Here is a 20,985-nt window from a genome sequence, read left to right on the forward strand (position 1 = left end):
TGACCCAGAGGTAAACCGATTCGCAGAGAGCTGTACTACAAATCAAGTTCAACAAGCAGTGTTTGCTCTTCAACAAAACCTAAAACTCCTCTGAGAGAGAACAGGTAGAACAACAGTGATGATGGTTTCTCCTGGTTTTACTCTTTAGCATTTCATGCAAAATACACAGATGATGTGGATTAATTTAAAAATATAAAGATAGTTGCAAGAAAATATGGCTTCAGTTACAAAAGGAAGAGCTATCTTGCAAACAAGTGAAAACAAGCATGCATTTGATCGCCATGGCAATCAAACGGAGGCACGCTTGTGATAAAGAGTTAGACACGGTTAATTTGTTTTGTAGCACAGCCTTGTCATGTTGGTTTCTTCTTCTCCTGCTTTATTTTTGTACTGTCATTACATTCCTGAACTCCTTCTTTAGCGTTATCCACCATTCGTGGTCAGTGTGATGTTGGATTTTTAAAATTTTTATTACAATGTTTTATGTCAGTTTTTTATGTTAATGTTTGTTTTGTAAGGACAGAAAAACAATAAAATTTTAAAAACAAACAACAGGCCAGTGTGTTGTAAATGTAATAAGATTTATTAAGAATCTTTATTTTTCCATCAGCATAATTCTTCATTAATATGTTTTATTCATTTTCATTATGGTTATTTTCAACAGTGGACAGTTAGATCTAAAAGGCAGCCCAAAGTGTACAGGCAATATATAACTTAAACTTTCTCCATAGGGAAAACATGTTTTTTATATTTTATATATAATATCAATGTAGCATGAGGTCCAGGATTCTGCCCACGTTATACAGTATTGTACATGGTCCCGAAAAGAAACATTAAAAGATCATTTTTAAAACAAAGGAACTAAACTGCAACCTACATGCAAAACAAAACAGAAAGAAAACAAGCATTTAAGATGCATACACTCATATGCTGAAACATGCGTACGATCACGAGTTACAAAACTTCCATACGTACAAATATTACAAAACTCAATTTCAGTTATAGACAATATTATTTTACCCAGAAAAGATCAACAGGCTTTTTTTTTTCTTTTTCCTCTCAGCATCGCAGTCCAACTCAAAATGAAAAGTATTAAAACAACAACAACCCAGAAGTCGTTTTCTCCTCCATTCACTCCAAGTACGTGTTTAGCCAGAGTTGTCACAGTGTTCAGGGAAACTGGGTATAGGCACGCACGATAGCATTCAAACAGGCTCGTCTCATAAATCTGTGTAAAAAAATAACCTGCTAACAGCTACTCACACACACACTCACACAGACCATCATGCACGGGGCAAACTGCACAACCAACAAACAGCCATGCTACAGGTACAACAGGGTTAAGTAGAGCAGAGAATATATAAAACATATAATCACATTTACAGACGTAAAGCAGGGAAACTGCAGAGTAAAGGAGGAGATCCACCATGCACTGCAAAAACACCAAATCTTACCAAATACTTTTGTCTAACTTAAGTGCAAATATCTTATTATACTTAAAATAGGACAAAACAGACTTAGAAGTAATGTTTCAGCAAGATACAGGAGCTTGTTTTAAGACAAAAGTGTCAAACTAGAGGCCTGCGGGCCAAATCTGGCCCGCCATGAAGTTTTATGTGGCCCAGAGAGTCATGTAGATAGAACCTTGAAAATAACAGTTGTTTGCTTAAATAATATTTGATCAAATAAATGAAAGCAGTTTTCAATAGAAGAGGATTAGCGCTGCAGAAAAAAAAATCTGAATTTTTTTTCCTCAGAATTTTGACTTTTTCCCAGAATTGACTTGAATTATTCTGACTTTAATCTTCTGAGATCAAAAGTCAGAATTCTGAGGGGAAAAGTCAAACTTCTGAGAAAAAAGAGAATTCTGAGAAAAAAAATTAAGAAACAAAGTCAAAATTCTGAAAATAAAAAGTCAAACTTCTAAGAAAAAAAATCTGATTTCTGGGAAAGAATCAAAATTCTCAGAATTCTGACTTTTAACCTCACGAGACTAAAGCCAGAATTCCTTTATTTTTCCACTGGTTATAATCTTTTTCTGTAGTTTCCATATGTATTCTGCCCAATCCTATCAAAGTGTAATGGTGTTTGGTATTATTTAACTTTAAGAAGGACTCATCAGGTGCAGATGCGGCTATTTATTCATATTTTAGAGGTTTATTAACGAGATTCATCGACACATTTTACCACAACCGGCCCTTTGAGGACGTTCATAATCTTGCTATGGCCCAAATAAAAGAAAGTTTGACATGCCTGTTTTAATCCATAACTCCTTAATATTGGTGAAACAGTAGTAGTCCATTGGCAGACATTTTTCCCATATTATAAGGGAAATAATCTGGTTCGTTTTCATCGATATTAAAGAATTATTGACTTAAACAAGCTTCTATATCTTGGCTGAAAAGTTCCTTGAAAGTATTTTTTTTCTTATTTCAGGTGTACTAAGATATTTGCATTAGAATCTTAACCAAAGTTATTTGGTGAGATTTTGTGTTTTTGCAGTGCATTAATGTACGACAATGAGAGAATGATGTGTTTAGTCTAACATAAACATTCACACTCACTGATTTACTCATTAGTGGGCGTCAGAACACATTCCCAGACCTGACTAAGAACAACTACTTTCTACTCTTTTTTATTATCATTTTTTAACAAGAGCGACAGATTTTAATTTAGTTTTTAGACACCAGCTATTTGAGTGGAAAACAATATTAACTAAAGCTCACGGTATCTGCTGATACAAGAGCAAAGACCAATTTCCAGAGCTGCAGGTCCAAAAGTGCCACAATTCAATAAAAAAAGAAAAAAAAGAAAATCCTTCATAGTTAAAACTAATCACAATTACAGTTAATATCCCAATCTGATTATGGTTTAAAATAATCTTTTAACTTTACCAACATGTTTCTTTTAACTGGAAGAACTTTGGATCTTCTTAATGAAAGATAAATCATCATAATACCAATCAAAACATAAAAAAAGTAGTTTTGATTTATGCAATGGGAATAAAGAGTTTTACACTGATTCTCAAGAAAGGTTAAATAATATATGAGATGAAATATAAAAAACTTTTAATAAAACAAATGATTTATCATTTTTAGATTATTTAATTTTTGTTTTTGATCTACGTTTTATTTTAATTCATAAACATGCTTCCAGATTGATTGAAATTTAAGATAAACTCTCTCAGAGAGCTTAACTGTGAGCTGCACTGGAGCACAAGAGCCATAAAATAAATTTAAACTGCAATGATTCTGTGTGGTTTTAACAACTGATTATTTTTCCAACTATGCATTTAATTACTGCCACATTCAAATAATTCCAACATTTTTTATCAATTCATTTGTTTTTCTGAATTATGACATTTTTGATTCATCATTAATTATTATATTGTGGCACCTTTAGCTCTCAAAAAAGCTTGTGTTGGGTGTGAGTGACATCAGTGTACGCTGTGCTATTCGGCAGCAGGGGGCGCTGTGGTAACAGTCAGCATAGAGGGGGAACATTGAGAGCAGAAGGAAATTGTTGCATGAAATGTGAACTTTTCCTGTAGGTTTCTGCTCAGTATTATCACCCAACATGTGTTCATATAATCAGACCCAAACAGCAAAACATAAATTAGCAGTTAAACATATTCTCTCTATTTTTTGTTTGGTTTGTGAAGTTCAAATTTGGGTGAAACTGGAGCACAGGAGGGAAAAAAATCTGGAATATTCTCCTTTGAACATGACCGAAGCTGTTGTGAATAATTTATTTAGATCAGTGATGCCTCTCCTCTTCATCACATCTGAGTGAGGAACACACTCGTATCACTGCATTAAGAGCTGACGACACCTTCCACCGAATGAGAGCGAGACTGATGGAAGTGAATCTCTGGAGCCTGAGTGTGAACTAAGCTTATCGTCTTAGTGCTTCTGGTTGCAGAGGAAAGGAATAAAAGAGAGAGAGGCAGGAAGAGGAAAGGTCAAACTAAGTTCCTGACTTTGCGTCGGAGCCAAATGTCACAGTCTCGTTTTCACCAACAATGGCCTGAACCCGCTGAGTCTGCAGCAATGTTCTCATAGCAGAGCTGTGATGGAAATATCACAAAGATTCTCAGATCCAAAACCAACGGATCCGACCGAACGGAGATCCAGGCCGTCTGAATCCGACTCGCCTCTCCGTCAGGGCGTGGTGGATTTTCTGTTTTAGGCCAGTTTGAGCGTGCTGACGGGGAAGGTTGGGACCGTAACCATGGTGACAGGGTTGAGGACAGCGGCCTGCCCAACCAGCTGGGGGTGCGGGGCGAGCACCGCCGTGGGTTTCCCCAGCGACGGGCTGCCTTGGCTCACCACGGCGGCGCTGCTCACCTGCACTCCGTTAGTGTTAGCCTGAGCGCCGGCCTGGACGTGCGGCAGGGCGTGGTGGGCGAAGGTGTGGGTGATGTGGCCCACCATGGTGGGCTGGGTGACCGGCACACCCTGGGGGTACAGAGTCGGGAGGTGGGACGCGAGGGGCGCCCCCAGGTGTGCCACCGGGTGGACGGTGATGTGTCCGATGGGCTGGGCTATGTGCTGGTGCGTCGCCGTGACGGGTGCCGCTGCTGCCGCCGCCATCGGCTGCGGGGTGGAGGAGGCGGGACCCGGAGAGGGGGCTATGTGTGCCAAGTGTTTGTGGTTGGCCGGGAGGGTGTGACTGATAGAGTGGATCACCGACGGGTGTGAGACGGCGGCGTGAGCGATGACGGTCGGCTGGACCTGCACAGCTGGTGTATGAAGAGGAAGAGGAGGAGGAGGGGGGCCGGGAGGCGGAGCGGGGGCGATGGCCTGAGGAGGAGGGGGACCAGCGGGAGGAGGGGCAGCGAGGACTCCGGAAAGAGGAAGAGCGGCGTGCTGGATGGACAGATGTGGAGCCAGGAGCGGCTGGGCTTGGAGGATGGACAGAGCCGGTTTCTGGAGGGACGAGGGAGCGGGACGGGCGGCAGCGTCTTCGTCCACATCCTGGTCAAAGTTGTCCTCTCCCTCTGCAGATCAGATAGAAAACTGTGACATCATGACAGGAAACTGCCTTTACAGAAATATTTAAACCTTCAGTGCATTTTAAAGTGATTTCATAAAGCAGAGGCGCCGTGTTTCTGGACTATACGTCACTTATTGTTTTTATAGTTTAGCTTCTCCTGCAACATAAACTGGAAAAACTTGTGTATGTTTTTTTTCTTCTACAACGTATAATCCAGAAAACATTTAAAATGTATTTATGGTTTTCAAAACTGTATAAACACAGAATACAGAGTCAGTATAGCAAAATGTAATTGCTAGAGGTGCACCTCTTTCTAGCCCTGTAACGACAACAAATGAAACTGGATGATAAAAAAAAAACGTTTTTGTGTTTTTGCAGTGCAATTTAGTAGAACAATAATTTCTTAGATAATTTGCAGAGCTTGAAATATTGTTTTATAACATAACCCTGTTTTAAATGTCTGTATTGGTCTCCATCATACTGTTTATTAATCATCTTTAACAAACCTCTCAGGCCTTTGCAGAACGGCCGGATTCTTACCCAGGTTAAATTGCACAGGTGCACTACAGAAAAAAACTACATCTGCCAGCCATTTTGCACCTGAGGCCGTAGACGTGGAGGCCTGGTCGTCCTCCGGCTGGATGGTCTGTCGGAGGACTCGGTCGATCTCCATGGCGTCCATGTTCTGGCTGAGCTCGTTCTTCAGCTCGGCCAGCCGCTGCTGCGTGGAAATCTTCTCTCTGGCCAAACGCTCCATCTCGTGCTCAAACTCCTTCTCCTTACGCTTCAGAGTCTTTAATGGGAGAGAAACACACCAACAGGGTGTGCAACAAACAGATTCCATCAAATTTAAGATAAAACGCATGAAGATTTTCATTCCAAAATGAAAAAGAAAGAAGTAGGAACAGAAAATAGATTCTGCAAAAACACTGAAATTGTTCAAGTCAGTTTGGCTTTATGACATAATATGTACAAAAATACAAATTAGATTATATTTCAATGTTTAAAATTCATTAAAAAAAACTCATCAGTGCAGAAAAAAGTCTGAAGTTAAATATCAAACAAGAAGTTGAATTATAAGAAGAAAAAATATCATCACCAACTAATTAGGTCCATTATCAACATTAGTATGATTACTGACGTCCTAATAAAACTAAATATTCCTCGCTAACAGGGTTAATGTAAAGTAGCAGTAAATTATACTTCTTTTCTTTATTAAATGAAGACAACAACATTTTACAATTTTGCACAGGTATATTTTTAAAGGTAATTATAGAACCGTCTGGTCTTGTCTCTGCATGTGCAACAAACTCTGCAGCCGCACCCAGAGTCAGCAGACACACCAGCATCATTCCACTGGGAGAACGAGGATTTTCAGAGTAAAAGACGTCTCTGATGTCCCCTTTCAGCCACCGTAGTCGTGTAAATAGCACATGGCATATTACGTCGCTCTTTCTGTGCTGTTGTGTTTTTAAAGAGAAAATGTCAAGATGACAAGGGTTTTCTCCAGCACTCCTCTCCCCCTACTTGTTGCTGCGCACTGCTCTTCAGCTGGCTGAAAGCAAGCTCCTACAAGTTTCCTTTAACGACAAAATAGAAAAATTCAGCTGCTTGGAAATATTTGTGTTTGGAAAAACAGAGACGGTAAAGTTGTGGAATCTAAACGAGCTCCACCCATCAGTCTTATTGAAGGGCCGGTGTTAAGAGTTTTCCAGGCACACTGTGCCTTTTCCTAACACAGTCAAGTAACTATGTTACCTTCAGCTGCTGTAGATAACAAACACAATTTGGCTTTGTAATTTGATGCGTTGAAACTGGCCTCTGTCTCTTTAAGTCCTACTCTTTCTGACAGTGCATCGTACCAACGTTTCTCCAGGAACGGTAGTTTACAACCGTTTCTAGGAGCTTTGGATTGAGAAGCAGTTCATAAAACAAACTCAGTTCCACCTGGCGTTTCCTAATTCCTGCTGCCGCTAGTCTGAAGGAGCTTTGGCAACCTGAATGGTTGCCACAGGCGATTCAAGGATTCCTCAAACGTGTGTGAAAGAATCAAAGTTCCACCATATAACCTAAGCGTGCAGGACGAGGGACACATCTAAAAGTTGCAGGACTCTGGCCCTCGAGGAATGCAGTTTGAGACCGCTGGTGTAAATGACTTTGATTCTGTGTAATCATGGCAGTAAAGATGTTGGGAGTCTCCTACCAACCTGTGCTTAGCTGCAGAACAACATTTTGTCCCGTAGACACTTGAACACCTCCAGGTGAGCATAAGACTGAGATAAAACCTGTCATGAACATGAAAGAGTCTTCATGAATGTTTATGACTGTTGTCATGATGTAACATATGGTAAATAAGGACACTTTTAATGGACTTTTAATTGGCTTTGCTTTAAAATTGCCATTATTTACAGAACAATGCAAAGCTGATGCTTTTAATGCAATTTTAAAGAAACTTTGATTTAAAAATGTCATAATTTATTGAATGACAGTTCATGAAGCAGTTATAAACATTCAAGACGTCTCCTCTGTTCATGACAGGCCTTCAAATAAAATGCTACTTGAGGAATCATCTAAGAGTCAGTTCTCCATGTTTCCTTTAACTGGAGGAAAATGTTTTACTTCCAGAGGGAAATATGCAAATCCCTCTCTTATCATGGGTAAAATAATTTTGCCTGGCATTTAAAAGGCTTCTGTCCCAATTTGATTTGCTGATGGGGAGAAGTGAGGCGATTCGATTTTTCTATTTTCTGGTTGAGAAGGAAAAGGGAAGAAAAGCTTTTCCAGCCCCAATACTCCATCTGTGTGACCCAGTTTCTTTGCGTGTCAACTGACGTAAAACACCACATAGCGTGACAGGCTAAGGACATTAACATAGATTACAAGAGGGGACCAAAAGAGATGGAGAGGGATGAAGGCTAAGGAAGGGATTTTTGTTTATGTCTACTTAATTTCATTACAGCACATCTGAGTTGTTTTTTTTTATTGAAAACAACAGAGTAGGTGAAACCCAACATGATGCTCCAACAGTTCAGGAAGGTATTTCTGTCTGCGGGCCTCGTAACGGCGCCTCACGTGAGCCACATTCCTCTCTGCTCCATTCACTCTCCTGCTACCGGATCCAGGCCGGAGCGACTCCGACACACAGCCGTTTACGGTTCAGCACAAAAACTCACAGGCAGATTTAATGGCGGTGAGTAAAACAAACACAAAAATAAAACTGAACTTTGCAGCAACAGGTTGCTCTTAATGAAGCTTAAATAAAACTGATGGCTTTTATTAAAAAGCAACTTTCTCCACATGATTTCCACACAAAAACTAAATATCAGCGCCTTGCAAATGTATTCATATCACTTAAACATTTATGAATATTTTCAGGTTATAACAATATAACTAAATAAAATCCACCAGCTTAGAAAGTAAATAAATATGTAAACAAATTTTTTTGCATGCATGTTTTTCTCTGTCCCTCTGGTTGCTTGTTCTCTTGTTTTTTTTTTAAACCCGTTTGGAAAAAATTAATGAATCACAAAAACTAAATCTACTAAGAAGTAATTCAGATGTTGGGATTAAAACAATCAGATTCACTGTGATTTATTGATTATTAAAATTATTGTTAACTAATTTAGTAATTGATTAATTGTTAACTGGAGTATAGAGACTCACAAAAAGGGCCATTTGCTGACACATCAACGTATTCAGAGCTATAATTAAGCCAAAACTGTAAAATATATTTATTTATTTTTCATTAAAGATAAAATAGAAAATTGTTCTTTTCTGCAAAGTTTTATCTTCATCTGGTTCAAATTCAGTGAAAAAGTATCTTCCACTTAGCGCCTTTTGCTGTCAAATTATTGATCGGTTAATAAAAAAATGGATAGATTAACTCTACGCTGTATGAAAGTTAAGTCAAGCAGAAATTACTGAGCTCTTCCCATCTTGATGCTACAAATATTTGTTTTGCTACAAATGATGAAGCACACACCAAATAATTGCTATGCTATTAGCAATAAAATGTTTATTGAATTTTATTGAATTATTTGTTTATTTGCAAATGTATAAGCTTAACTTATTAAATAAAAAATTTGTTGCAAAATGTGCCTCATTTTTTATCTGATTAATTGCCAGAATAATTTGTTGATGACTCGATTACTGAAATAATTGCATTTTGCCATGGTGATGGCAGCATTGTGCTGAGGGAATGTTATTCTTTAGCAGAAAGAAAATTGTTCATGTGTTATAATGCCTTTTGCTGAAAATTTTTTTATCTACTTTCTATTAGTCTAAGCATAAAATCCCAGTGAAATATACCCAGGTTTCTGGTTTATAACACAACAAAATGTGAAAACGTTCAAAAGTAACCAAAACTGCAGCAAAGACACAGAATAACCCTGAATGAGTCCACTACCAACTACTACAAGTTCTGGAGTACTTTTGTTCATCCATGCAAACCCGGTCACCATTCGTCCTGTGGTAAATCACCAAGGAAACTGCTGCCACCCATAGCTGTTTCCGTGGCAACCTCCTACGTGGGATCAGGCTGCTAGAGAAGCAGTTTGTAAAAGAAAGAAGGGTAAAGTACAAGGCCGCATACAAGGAAAGATGTGGCTGGACGTTGGCCAGCTGGGCGCTTTGGATCTTTCCCTCAAAATGCCCTTCCCCCCGTGTTCCCCTCGGCTCTTTTATTCTTTCCTTTTAAAAGATTCCTGCGTCTCTGGAGTAAAAATGTCTGCTCTTGCAGGCTTAATTACAAATCCAACAGGTATTTCCGAAAGGAAGAAAAAAAAGAAAAACAGAAGCTCCCTTGGTACCCAATAATTTTGATACAAGTCTGCAGACACGAAGAGGAAAAAGCTGACATCGCTATAGTGAATCTCTACCTATCCCCCTGTTATCACCATGGAAACACAGCTACATCGTTAACACCTGACATTGCCTCCCTCCCTCTTTCTCTGTAGTCTCAAAGAGCACAGCGGATCAGAGGGGGTGAGTGACGGTGACGTCACCGGGTCTGCTGTCGCCATGTGCTCGGATCTCACATGGCTCAGAAACAGAAAGAGAGACCGCATTTACAGGTTTACATGAGCGCCGCTGCCAAGACAGGAAAAAAAATATCTGGGAGGGCATGATTTTATGACTAAGTACCGACTGAACACCTAGCAGCATCAAAATGAGCTCGTTCATTTTCAGGAAAAACTGCATGGAGTGAAAATGAACAGGAGTATGAATGCTTTAAAGTCCTGAATAGGATTAAACAGAAGTAATTTACCAAATGGTAACAGAGTCACCCCAGTGTTGAAACAAAAAGATGTAAAAATAGAAGAAACAAGGCGACAGCAAAACAGCTCACAGGAAAAATAAAGAGTAGCATTACAGCTCAGGTCATACAGAGGCGTGACCCCAGTATCACAGCACGCTGAAGGTTTAAAAAGTTAACATTTCAAAATGTAAAGAAGCTGCCTGCAGCCTGGCTACTGGAGCAGATAGCCTGACTAGCTAACCAGCTAATATCAGCTCACTAGTGTTGATCTGTAACAAGCAAAACAAAATGATAATTTACATGTAAATCAAACTAAATAAATGCATTATAGAACAAAACTGCAAATCAAACCTATACAAGTGTTTCAGTGTTTGTTGAAGGTATTTGTTTGTTAAAGAGTTAAACTTTTATTCAGATTTTCTCCCTCCCAAACAGGGTCTCTAATCCACCCGGCTCCGCTCCCAGGGGGGTTCCTGTTCCCCGTGATCTTGCTGCCAGCCGTGTTATGAACAAATTCCCTCATCTCTTGGCCTATTTTAGCTCCGCTCACTAACTTTCCATTGCACAGCACATTGAACTTCAAATGTCAGAAGATTCGCTGCAGAAAAAGGTGGCACTGCATTTACTGTAGCCCCGGGCCACAAGGTAGTCTACCCAGAGAAAACGTCACATAATCACATACAATATTAGTTCTCTGCACAACTAAAGCAAGTTCTGAGCAACTATAATCAGTTTTATTTACTTTTTTAGCTAAAACTATCTCCTATTCAGTTCAGATAAATTGCCATGCCAACCAGTCATAATGATGGGAAACTTACGAGAACATAAGAGTTCATTCACAACTTTTTTTTCTGTTTCGGATTCACCGCCAATTTTCACCCAGAGAAAACAAAGGGGCTTTGACCCACAGAAAGGAGAAAAATAGCAGAAACAAGAAGATAATGAGTCTTTTTCCAAAATATTTGACCTACTGACCTGTATGTAACGGAGTGCACTGCGCAGAACGCTGAGGTTAGAGGTTTTCTTCTCATCAACATTAGGAACGTTTTTCTTAAGTGTCTCAAAACACTCCTTGAGGTGTGCTCGCCTGCAGGCGTTTAAGAAAAAACACAAAATAAAATTTTGTCTAACCGTTACAGCATATATAAACTGAAAAAATTTCAAAACAATTTCACTGAATAAACTCTACAAGTAGGTTTTATTGTCCTGCACAGTTTAAATTCAGGTGTGACAGCAGCAACAGATGCAAATGTTCACATAAAAAGTTCTTGAAGTGTTAATAAAACTATATAGAAAGCAACAACAATGATAGTCATCATATACTGTACAAGACTGCACTGTGAAGTTATTAAAAATTATCATATCAGACTCGTGATCCAAGTGTTGAGCAACTGAATCGAATCACTTTTTCAAAAATGTACATAATGTGCATGTTTGCTGAACACTGAACAGAACAAATTACTTACTATGCAGTATATTAGTGCAGAAAAACAAACGCAATAACAGCAGAAATGTTAATTAAAAATGACAAAAGCAGAGTAAGTGATTGTATAATAAATGTCTGGATGTTGTTGTTCAGTTTAATTCTTGATACTTTTTCATCAGCTGCAACAATAAACATATCAACATAAAGACTAACCTGTTCTTCTCCAGCTTATTGTGCACCTCTCTGGTTCCCGCTCTGGAAAATAAAATGCAATGTAAACATGAACAGATCCTCAAACTTAAATTAACTGCACCATTCAAACACTTGAACTAACCCTCCAGGTCTCCTCTTGCCCTCCATCCCCCTCAGGTCCTCTATCGTCACGCCGTTGGGGCGTGACTGAGGTGTAAGTTGCGCTTGATGGGGAACCAGTGCATGATGGGAGCCAGAGCCATTGGTACTAATAGAAGCTGGGTACTGAATCTGCATCTGAGGCTGCGATAGGCCGGGCTTTACGTCTATCAGCTGCTGAGCAGGTTCCATTTTGATCTGGGAGGGGCACAACAGGTGATGAGACACTGACTGCTGCTGCTGCGGCACCGTAGAGGAAGTGCTCTCTTTTTTGGGAGGCAGGGGGCTGCTGAGCGAAGTGGCAGCTGCAGCGATCGGCGTAGTGAGGGGGAGGGGGGGGACAGAGGGTGTTGCATTGACGACCGGGACCATCGGGATGACGGCGATGGGAACTTGTGAAGGTGGGAGAGAAGGCGGCGGAGGGGCGGGAGGATGATGCGGCTGCTGGCGAAGAGCATCATCAGCCCAAACGGTGTGGTTGGCTCTGACGGGCAGAGGTGAGGCGACAAGCTCCACATGTTTAGACTCAGCCTCCGTCTTGATGGCTTCCTTCTCCTTAAACGGCTCATCCTCTGCAGAAGAGCGACGGATAATACTTTGGTCAGAAACACAACACGTTGAAATTCACATAAATTAAAGTGATTCATACTGGGATGAAAGTTATCGATTATTGGGTTATTCTAGAGTTGACTGCTATGTTTTGCTGCTTATTGATAAGATAACTTTTGTCTTTCCAAAACATCAATTTTTCATTTATTAAATTTAAAAAGAGAAGCATATCATTATATTTTAACTTTTTTGTGTCAGTTGTATTAAATACTGAGTAAGAAAATAAATTTTGGTCTTCTCACATTGTTCTAGAAATCAACTGTGCTTATTGGCATCATGTCTATTTCCATCATGACACAATTTTTATAAGTTATGCCATCGACTTTTTATGCAGCGTTGACGCTGCATATTAAGGTAAAACGTAAGGAGCTTGTTGAGTGTTTATGTTTCAACACGGAATACCATAAAATGCATTTTTCACACCAGATTCCATTTGGATCATTTTTCCTTCCTGCTCTGGTATGACCCCGCCATCTTTATTTTTGTATCAACTGCCTCACTCTAGAATGACCAGTCACATTCTACTCGGGATGCCAGCAAAACTACAACAATAAGAGACATTATTAGTTAATTTATTGGAGCCAATTTAAATCTAATAAAACATTTATCAACAAATAATTGCAAGCCGATTAATTCTTTGAATCCCTGAGCTTATGTTAATATCTGACAGGATAGAAGAGTATTCAAAAGAGAAGCAACTAAGAGACCATGCACATCACTTTGAACATCTTTTGAAACATGGTGGTGGCAGCATCATGCTATTTTCTTTAGCATAGACAGGAAAGCAAGTTGGAGTTAATGAGAAGATGGACGGAGCTAGGTGTGGGTATGCATCGTATTGTTTATTATTAAGTGTCAAAAGTTTATTGTAATAAAATTGTTGATTTATCATTGCCTCGATAAATTCCGATTAATGTAAAAAAAACTGACAGTGTCATCAAAAATGTTATATTACCATTTTCTCCCCTATTTGTTCCATAAGAACATCAAGAAATATCAGTAAATTTGGAAAATATGATTAAATGCAGCTGCTGTGTGCAGCTTAGTGATATAAATCACATGTATTTAAGTAACTGGTGCCCTGAAGAAGCCTGTGTCAAATGGGAATTAATTTCAAGAGCAGCATTAGTGTTTAGGCCGCCATAGTTACATACAAAAGGCATCATAAATAGCTTATTGTTATAACAATAGTACCACAAAATATTGCTATAAAATTCTAAATCCATGTTGCCTACCACTGATTTGGCCTGGAAACAAACACTGGAACTGGAAGACACTTTAAATATCCAAAAATAAATAAACAAAACAACAGGAACAACACATAAAATGAGTTAAGTCTCTACTAACAAAACTGTCCTTCAAACAGCTAGTTGAGACAAAAGCACCAGACTGAAGACTTTCTATCAGTTTTGGTAGTAGAAGAGAGAAAAAAGAAGAAAACGATAAATCATCCAAATGGAAATTATTTCTATTAATTGATTTATTGGAACATCCCTAAAGTCAGCTTCACAACACTTGGTGCAAACAAACACAAGCAGTGAATGACATCATGTGGGAAGCGGAGTGGAAACAAGAGAAGCTGTGTGAGAAGCTCTGCCCTGTGATTGGACTGGTCCAGTGCTGAGGATGCCTCCAGCCCCAGGCTACCTCAGGACAACTGACCAACAACAGCAGAGGACAGTTGTGAGACTCCAGCATTCGCACTAGGACGGTCTAAAAATAAATCACAGGTCGAAGATAAATTTAAAAAATGATAAAAATACCTGCAACACACACATAACGATGCGAGTGAGTAGTTAGTACACACTGCAGTGCCAGGCTCAAAGTAATGTGGAAAACCCTGCATTACCATGGAAACAGCTACATCAAAAACAGAAGATCCCAGGGATTCCTCAACCTGTGCTGCTAATACAGCACCCAAACATTTCCAACACAATACACAATACCAGTTGTCAAGAGGCCCAGCTTCACATTAGGCAAGACTTTCGTTTCTGTTCTGCATGACTCTGCAAACCCCCTGATGGCGCAATTTCCTCTCACCTAGGAGAACATTCACCCCTGAGAGGACCTGCGCAGCTGGATACTGTCGTCATGATGATATGCAGAAAAAAAGCTTCTCCTCTCTGCACTCTTTCTTCTGCACATTAATTAACAACTACTTGAAAAGTACCAGTTTTTCATAATACAATCTTAGCAGTTTGTACCTTCTGCAGTATACTTCTGCAGTGAAATCAAACTGTCTGCTTTAGGATGTTGCGTATCAAAACATGTATATAGATATACCTTCTTTGATGAGTTAAAGTAGAAAGTGTCTGGTAAACCACAAAGTGTTTATCTTTAAAAAATTACATCTACGTCTGCATTAAATTTATGAAACTTGGAAAAATATTTCAAATGTTTTAAAGGTGCCAGTCGACACCTGCAAAAATTTGGAAATGTTATGCCAGTCGCAACTTAATAAATACATTTTAAAAGCTCAATAATTTCCATTTGCATGATTTGCAAATGTTTGTTGTTTTTCTCTTTTCTATCAAAAACTGATGGCAAAAGATTTCAGTCTGGTGAATTGGTCTCTAACAGCCTTTCATTATTTTATTTTGTTGTTTCTGTTGTTTTGTTTATTTATTTTGGATATTTAATTACATTTTTCTTCCAGTTTCAGTGTTCATTAGAATTTAAAGTTTATTGATCTATGAGAATGTGTTCCTGCATTGTTATATTGCATTACTTGAAAATTGTCTCAAAACAACAATATTAATGTTTACCACAATAACTTCTGGAACGATTTATTGTCAAGTAAAATTTGTTACCGTGACAGGCCTATTTCTATTAATAAATAGGCAAACTTACAAAACCGATTTTGTGTTTGGGGCTTACTACGATTTATCAGTCTTTAAACAGTTACTTTGTTCCACTAAAATATTGCAAGTGCAGTTTATGACTGGGTGGATTTAAGACACTGCATGTTTGTGGGTGATTTTTACCCAAGTTTGGACCTTGATGACTTAGAAGAATATGCTAGAAGAAAGTTCTGGTCATGTGATATGCAACACAGCCAAAAGATTTTTACATGATATGCTAATTGACTGAAAAACCTTTGCATTACTAACAAATTGTGATGTTTTATTAGAGTAAAAGTGATCAAAATAATTTTTTGACATTGGGAGATTTTACTTTTGACCAAAAATCCCCTCCATAAAACATCACAATAAACTATCGAGTCTACATCACCATCCCTGTTTCTCACCTTAACTACCAATTAACCAGTGATGTGCGGTCAGGGGAGGCAAGTGAAGCAGAGCCTCACCTGTCATAATGGAAAAATACTATGATAAAATCATTTATATTTTCACCTTGTGGATTATACCACAGGTATACGTATTAGCTTAACAATTTTTTATTATTTTTTCTTCAAAATCGCAGAATTTTCGCATTTTCCCATTCAAATGCTCGGAAGCGCAGCTGGTGAGGCAGCAGCGAGCTACTGGCTGCCATTCTAGGAGAGCATGCTCCTCCCGTCTGTACGTCGCCAATAAAATGATTAAAAACATTTAATATATGAACTGATTTTCCATAATTTAGCTTATTTATATAATGTACAGTGCTTTTAGTCACAAACTGTGTGTGTAATGTGATTTCTGTGCTGAGGAGCGATCAGAAATGGCAGAGGACAGATTCGAGGTGAGGCAGGCAGTTCTCTTGCCTCATGGCAGGGGGCGCTCATGATCCCAGATATTGTGATTCCACAACTGCAGAGTAAGAGACAGTAACCGCGAGCTAGCTATACAGTAAAGTCAAGTGCAGCGATATATTTCTAGTTTTCTCCTCATAGCACGGCAATCACTTATTAATAATCGAAAAATAAACATTAAGCATAAAACCATACTACTGCAACAGACTGAATGTTCTGCTTTCTGTGTGGAAAATATTTCCTTTTTTTGGGCCATTGTTGTCAGTTGCTATGGCAACGAGTCTGCGTGTAGCCTGGCCAATGGACCTACCAATCTGCGCCCACAACCGACCCACGTGACCGCAAGTCTCACAAACAGAGCCTGGCAGCGCATTGTTGTAAACATGACTCCATTAGTGCATAATTTCTACCGGATTTTCACAATATATCAGCTACTACAATGGACAGAGGAACTAACAAGTTCATGTAATCATCTGGGAGGAGGTTACTGCTAACAGATCTATCAGTTATGGTAGATCTGAAATTTGTTTTGATGACCTCAATATGAGAAGCTACAGACAAATAGGAGGAACCAAAGAGCTCTGTAAAGGTAAAGGCAAATCTTCTGACCTTGGGATATAATTAATTTAATTTCACATAATTATCGTGGTAGAAGCCATTTGTTTGTTATAATTTTATGAAATATATTTGCTCTATTTGATGTTTGTTCCCTCATAGGAGTCTTGATGAGGAAACACACAGTTCATTCCTATATTGTTCATATCAGGGATGTACAAACTTTTTGTCACATGGAAAATAGTATTTTACTTGCGGACCAAAAAAAACAAAAAAAAAACATAAAATCAAGCAAAAGAAGTAGTAATTTTTTGTAGTAAAAGGATGCTTCTTGTTTTAGATCCAGAAATATAAACAAGATTTTGAACATTTTCTGTATTAAAAGAAATGCATCTAGCTGCATCACTTCCAGGCAAAATGTTTGCAATATTTACCCAAGTTTAATAGATGAGATTAAAGTTGATTTGGATGGAACAAATTGACCTTTTTAGTAATATATGTGGTTCTATTTTTTAAAAAAGCCTGGTTATAAAAAAAAATAAATAAACTGAAAGATTGAAAGATTGTAAGAAAATTATGTCGGTTATCACAAATAAAACATCCCCATCTGCATCAAGACTTTGTGCTAGATGTGTCAAATTTGTATCATTCTTGAATTGCAGTTGGTGGGCCACACAAAATCAGCTCAAGAGCCACAAATGGCCCCCGGCCGCACTTTGAACACCCCCGGTTTATTTCTCGCAAAGTCTTCCGAACTGGCTGAGCCAAGGGTGAGTAGGGAGTTGCCCCACTTACTTACTCTCCCATTTCAGTCCTTCTGACCCGCCACTGTCTGAATGGGAAGGGCGGAGACGAGAAAGGCGCGTGGATGTGTGCATGCGCATATTTGTGTATCTGTGAGGTAGAAGGGGGGAGGGGTGGCGTGCACGTGGTCGGTGTGGGTGGATCCAAGCACGCGGTAGGGTAAGTAAGTATGCAGCAACGGGAGGAGGATAGGGAGTGGGGGTGTCTGACACGTCATCAGTGGGATCAGCACACACACACACACACACGCACACACACACACACACACACACACACACAAAATCAACCCCACTTCCTTATTCTCCTTTGACCTAATCACAAATCATTGCGTCCAACCTACCGGTTTCTATCGCCAACACAAAAGATGATAAATGTTAATGATTACTAGATTTTGTATTTCCCCTCAGAAATTCAAATTAGACAAGCTGGGCGCGTGAGGGCCCGCCCCAGTGCGCGCGTGTGTGTCATAAGATAGCTGAGCAATGTCAGGGTATTATGTAAAGAGCAGCCTCGGCTCGCCACCGCCCTGCCGGTGCCCACTGAGCAAAAATAAATCCATTTAAATTAACTCTTTCACAAATAATAAAAAAGGTGCGGCAATTATAACATAACTGGTTATTTTATAATATTTTTTATAATATTTTAAACTTAAATGCTACCACTGCATACAAAAGTGTATGCTTATGTTGGGTTTCTGCAACAGATTAATATATTTAAATGAACTCTGGAGAAAAGGAAATCCTCTGCTGTGCCTCCATTACACACAGGCGCGCGCGTACAGTGAGTCACAAGGGTGTTGAAACACCGACTCTCTCTCTCTCTCTCTCTCTCACACACACACACACACACACACACACACACACACACACACACACACACACACACACACACACACACCCCACAGGCGCGCAAAGAAGTAGTTCAGAAAAACAACTTTGGCCATTTCCGCCTTTAGATTAAACGATCTGTGCATGACCCAACAAGCCAGATCGGTGACAGTTTGACTTCTTTGTGGCGCTGAAAGCCTTGAAGTGCGTCCCATCATCACCACAGACAGGCAGGTTAAATACTACAACCTCAGTTCTCCCAAAAGACGCTGTTTGAAGTGTCACTCCGCTCTGCTATCTGTGCTCCCTTCATGCATCAGTCTGCAGATTAACTCACCACGTCTTGTTTGTTGTTGCTGCTGGGCTTGCCATTCCAGGTACCTGGCCGCCTCCAAAAGTGTGTCGATACTCATTTCGCGTGAACCCTGACGGCAGGGGGGGACCCGGTGGTCCGGGAAGGAAAGAGGGGGGGAATGGAAAGTAGTGCCCCGGTATTAAGCGCTACGTGCGCGGCTTCACTCCCGTGTGAACCCCCCTTGTGCGGTTCTCCAGAAAGCAGGCGGCCAGTTTTTTTTAATCCAGCCAAACAGAAAGTAGATCCCGAAATACGTAAAGGAAAAAAAAAAAAAGAAAAAAAAAAAAGGTTGCAACAAGATGGCGAAGCGAGCACGGGAATACACACAACAAGGCGAGTCGTGTTCTCGGTAAGGCCCGCCCCTCCCGGATTCCTGCCCCGCCCTGTTACTACGGCCGCTAGCAAAACCTGGCGACCGAATCGCGCATTCCTCCACCTCGCTGCCTCTTTTCACAAAATTTAAACTTACCACTGGTTTCAACATTTCTCACACAATTAAAATATAATTTTAATAAAGTCTCCGAAAACAATTCAATTCGCCGTGTAACGTCGTATTTCCGTGGGACTCTTTAGAAATCTTCTGTTTACGTCATCGGTGCTCCGCGGTTTAGCGCCAGCCGTTGGCCCGCAGCGCATGCAGACGGATCAGACTCCAGCCAGCCAATCAGCGCTCAGAACAACAAGGCATGGTGCTGGTCCACATGGGCACCCGCCCGGCTCGAGGAGCAGCTCATTTGCATGGCGAGAGCGTGACTGGCCACCCCGCTGTCTCCAGATCAGAGCCGTCAGTCAAACCCACAGGGGCGGGGCCTGGAAGCGTGGAAGTGGTTCCTCTCTGGGAAGGAGCAGCTGACTGCCGCCTGTTCTCATTTTACCTCCGATGAGGTACTGATGAACTGGAATTGCTTTTTATTCATTTCGAAAATAGTACGCGGAAATATTACGAAAAAATACGAGCATAACACATACATTGCAAAAATATCAAAATTAAAGTATTTTGGTCTAGTTTCTAGAGTAAATTATTGATTAATTTATTGAGGAGACTCACGGTCCACACAAATAAAAAATAAATATGATACACAACCACAACAAATATCTTTGTTCACTTCAAATAAGACATAACTAACTTAGAAGTAACCTTGAAGTTAATTTAGCTCCTTTGATGAGAAAGTCCTTGTTCCATTGACACATTATTTCATTTATAACATGGGAAAATGTCTTGTTATAAGTGGAATGATCTGCCAGTGGAACTAGAACTTTTTCATCAATATTAAGGAATTATTTACTTAAATAAATCTCCTATATCTTGCTGAAAAGGTACTTGTAAATTTGTTTTTTGTATTTCAAGTGTACTAAGATATTTTCACTAGAAACCAGACAAAAAACAGTTGGCAAAAAAACAAACAAAAAAAACCCATAAAAAGTATGTATCTTTTGGGAACTTTGTGTTGAGCAATATAACATTCCATGTTTAATTAGTCTTATATTGTCTTTTTTGGAAAGGTTTTTGAATATTATTACTTTTCTTATTGTCATTTTCCTGTACACAATTAGAACAGCCTTTTAAATTTTAATGCTTGTAATTTCAAGGACAAACTACTGTTATGTTCACCATGTTCAACATGATTTACAACCCTTATCACTCATTTTTTTTGTGTACATATTAATGAAGAGATTATTGTTTTATCGGTTTAACCATTTAGCACATTATATTGTTCACCCAAAACGTTTTCTATATTTCCCAGGTTTCCAATAATTATGTGAGTTTTCCAGCAAGTTTGATTGAAATTCACACCCAGAACTTTTATTTATATACTCTTTCCATACTGGTTATTGTTATTTCCAGGTTTATTTCAAAAGTTTCAAGAAGGCATAATATTGTTTTATTTACTTTTATAGATAATTTATTTAATTCAAACCATAATAATATAAGCTTATTAATTTCTGCTCATCTCATGCTCATGACACACATTTTAAAAATGTTCTTCAGACCTTATATGATTCACTGACGAACAATTTAAATAACTCGTGGCCAAAAACTGAGCCCTGTGGTACATCATAAATGACACCAGGCCATGTTGAATTGTAATTGTCTGTCTCAAAATGGTTTCTAAT

General features: G+C 39.3%; 1 protein-coding gene across 1 annotated transcript; it reads right to left on the bottom strand.

The window, feature by feature from the left end:
• Positions 1-562: 562 nt before the first annotated feature.
• On the bottom strand, positions 563-19,199 carry mntb (MAX network transcriptional repressor b). The gene is made up of 6 exons (XM_044140562.1): positions 18,853-19,199; positions 12,013-12,601; positions 11,892-11,933; positions 11,228-11,339; positions 5,596-5,788; positions 563-4,999 (listed from the first exon to the last, which is right to left on the bottom strand). The coding sequence occupies exons 1-6, from the start codon at positions 18,926-18,928 to the stop codon at positions 4,185-4,187; spliced, it is 1,827 nt and encodes a 608-aa protein (XP_043996497.1). The 5' UTR covers positions 18,929-19,199; the 3' UTR covers positions 563-4,184.
• Between the last annotated feature and the right edge of the window lie 1,786 nt (positions 19,200-20,985).

Source organism: Gambusia affinis, linkage group LG15, assembly GCF_019740435.1.
Source record: "Gambusia affinis linkage group LG15, SWU_Gaff_1.0, whole genome shotgun sequence".
NCBI lineage: Eukaryota > Metazoa > Chordata > Actinopteri > Cyprinodontiformes > Poeciliidae > Gambusia > Gambusia affinis.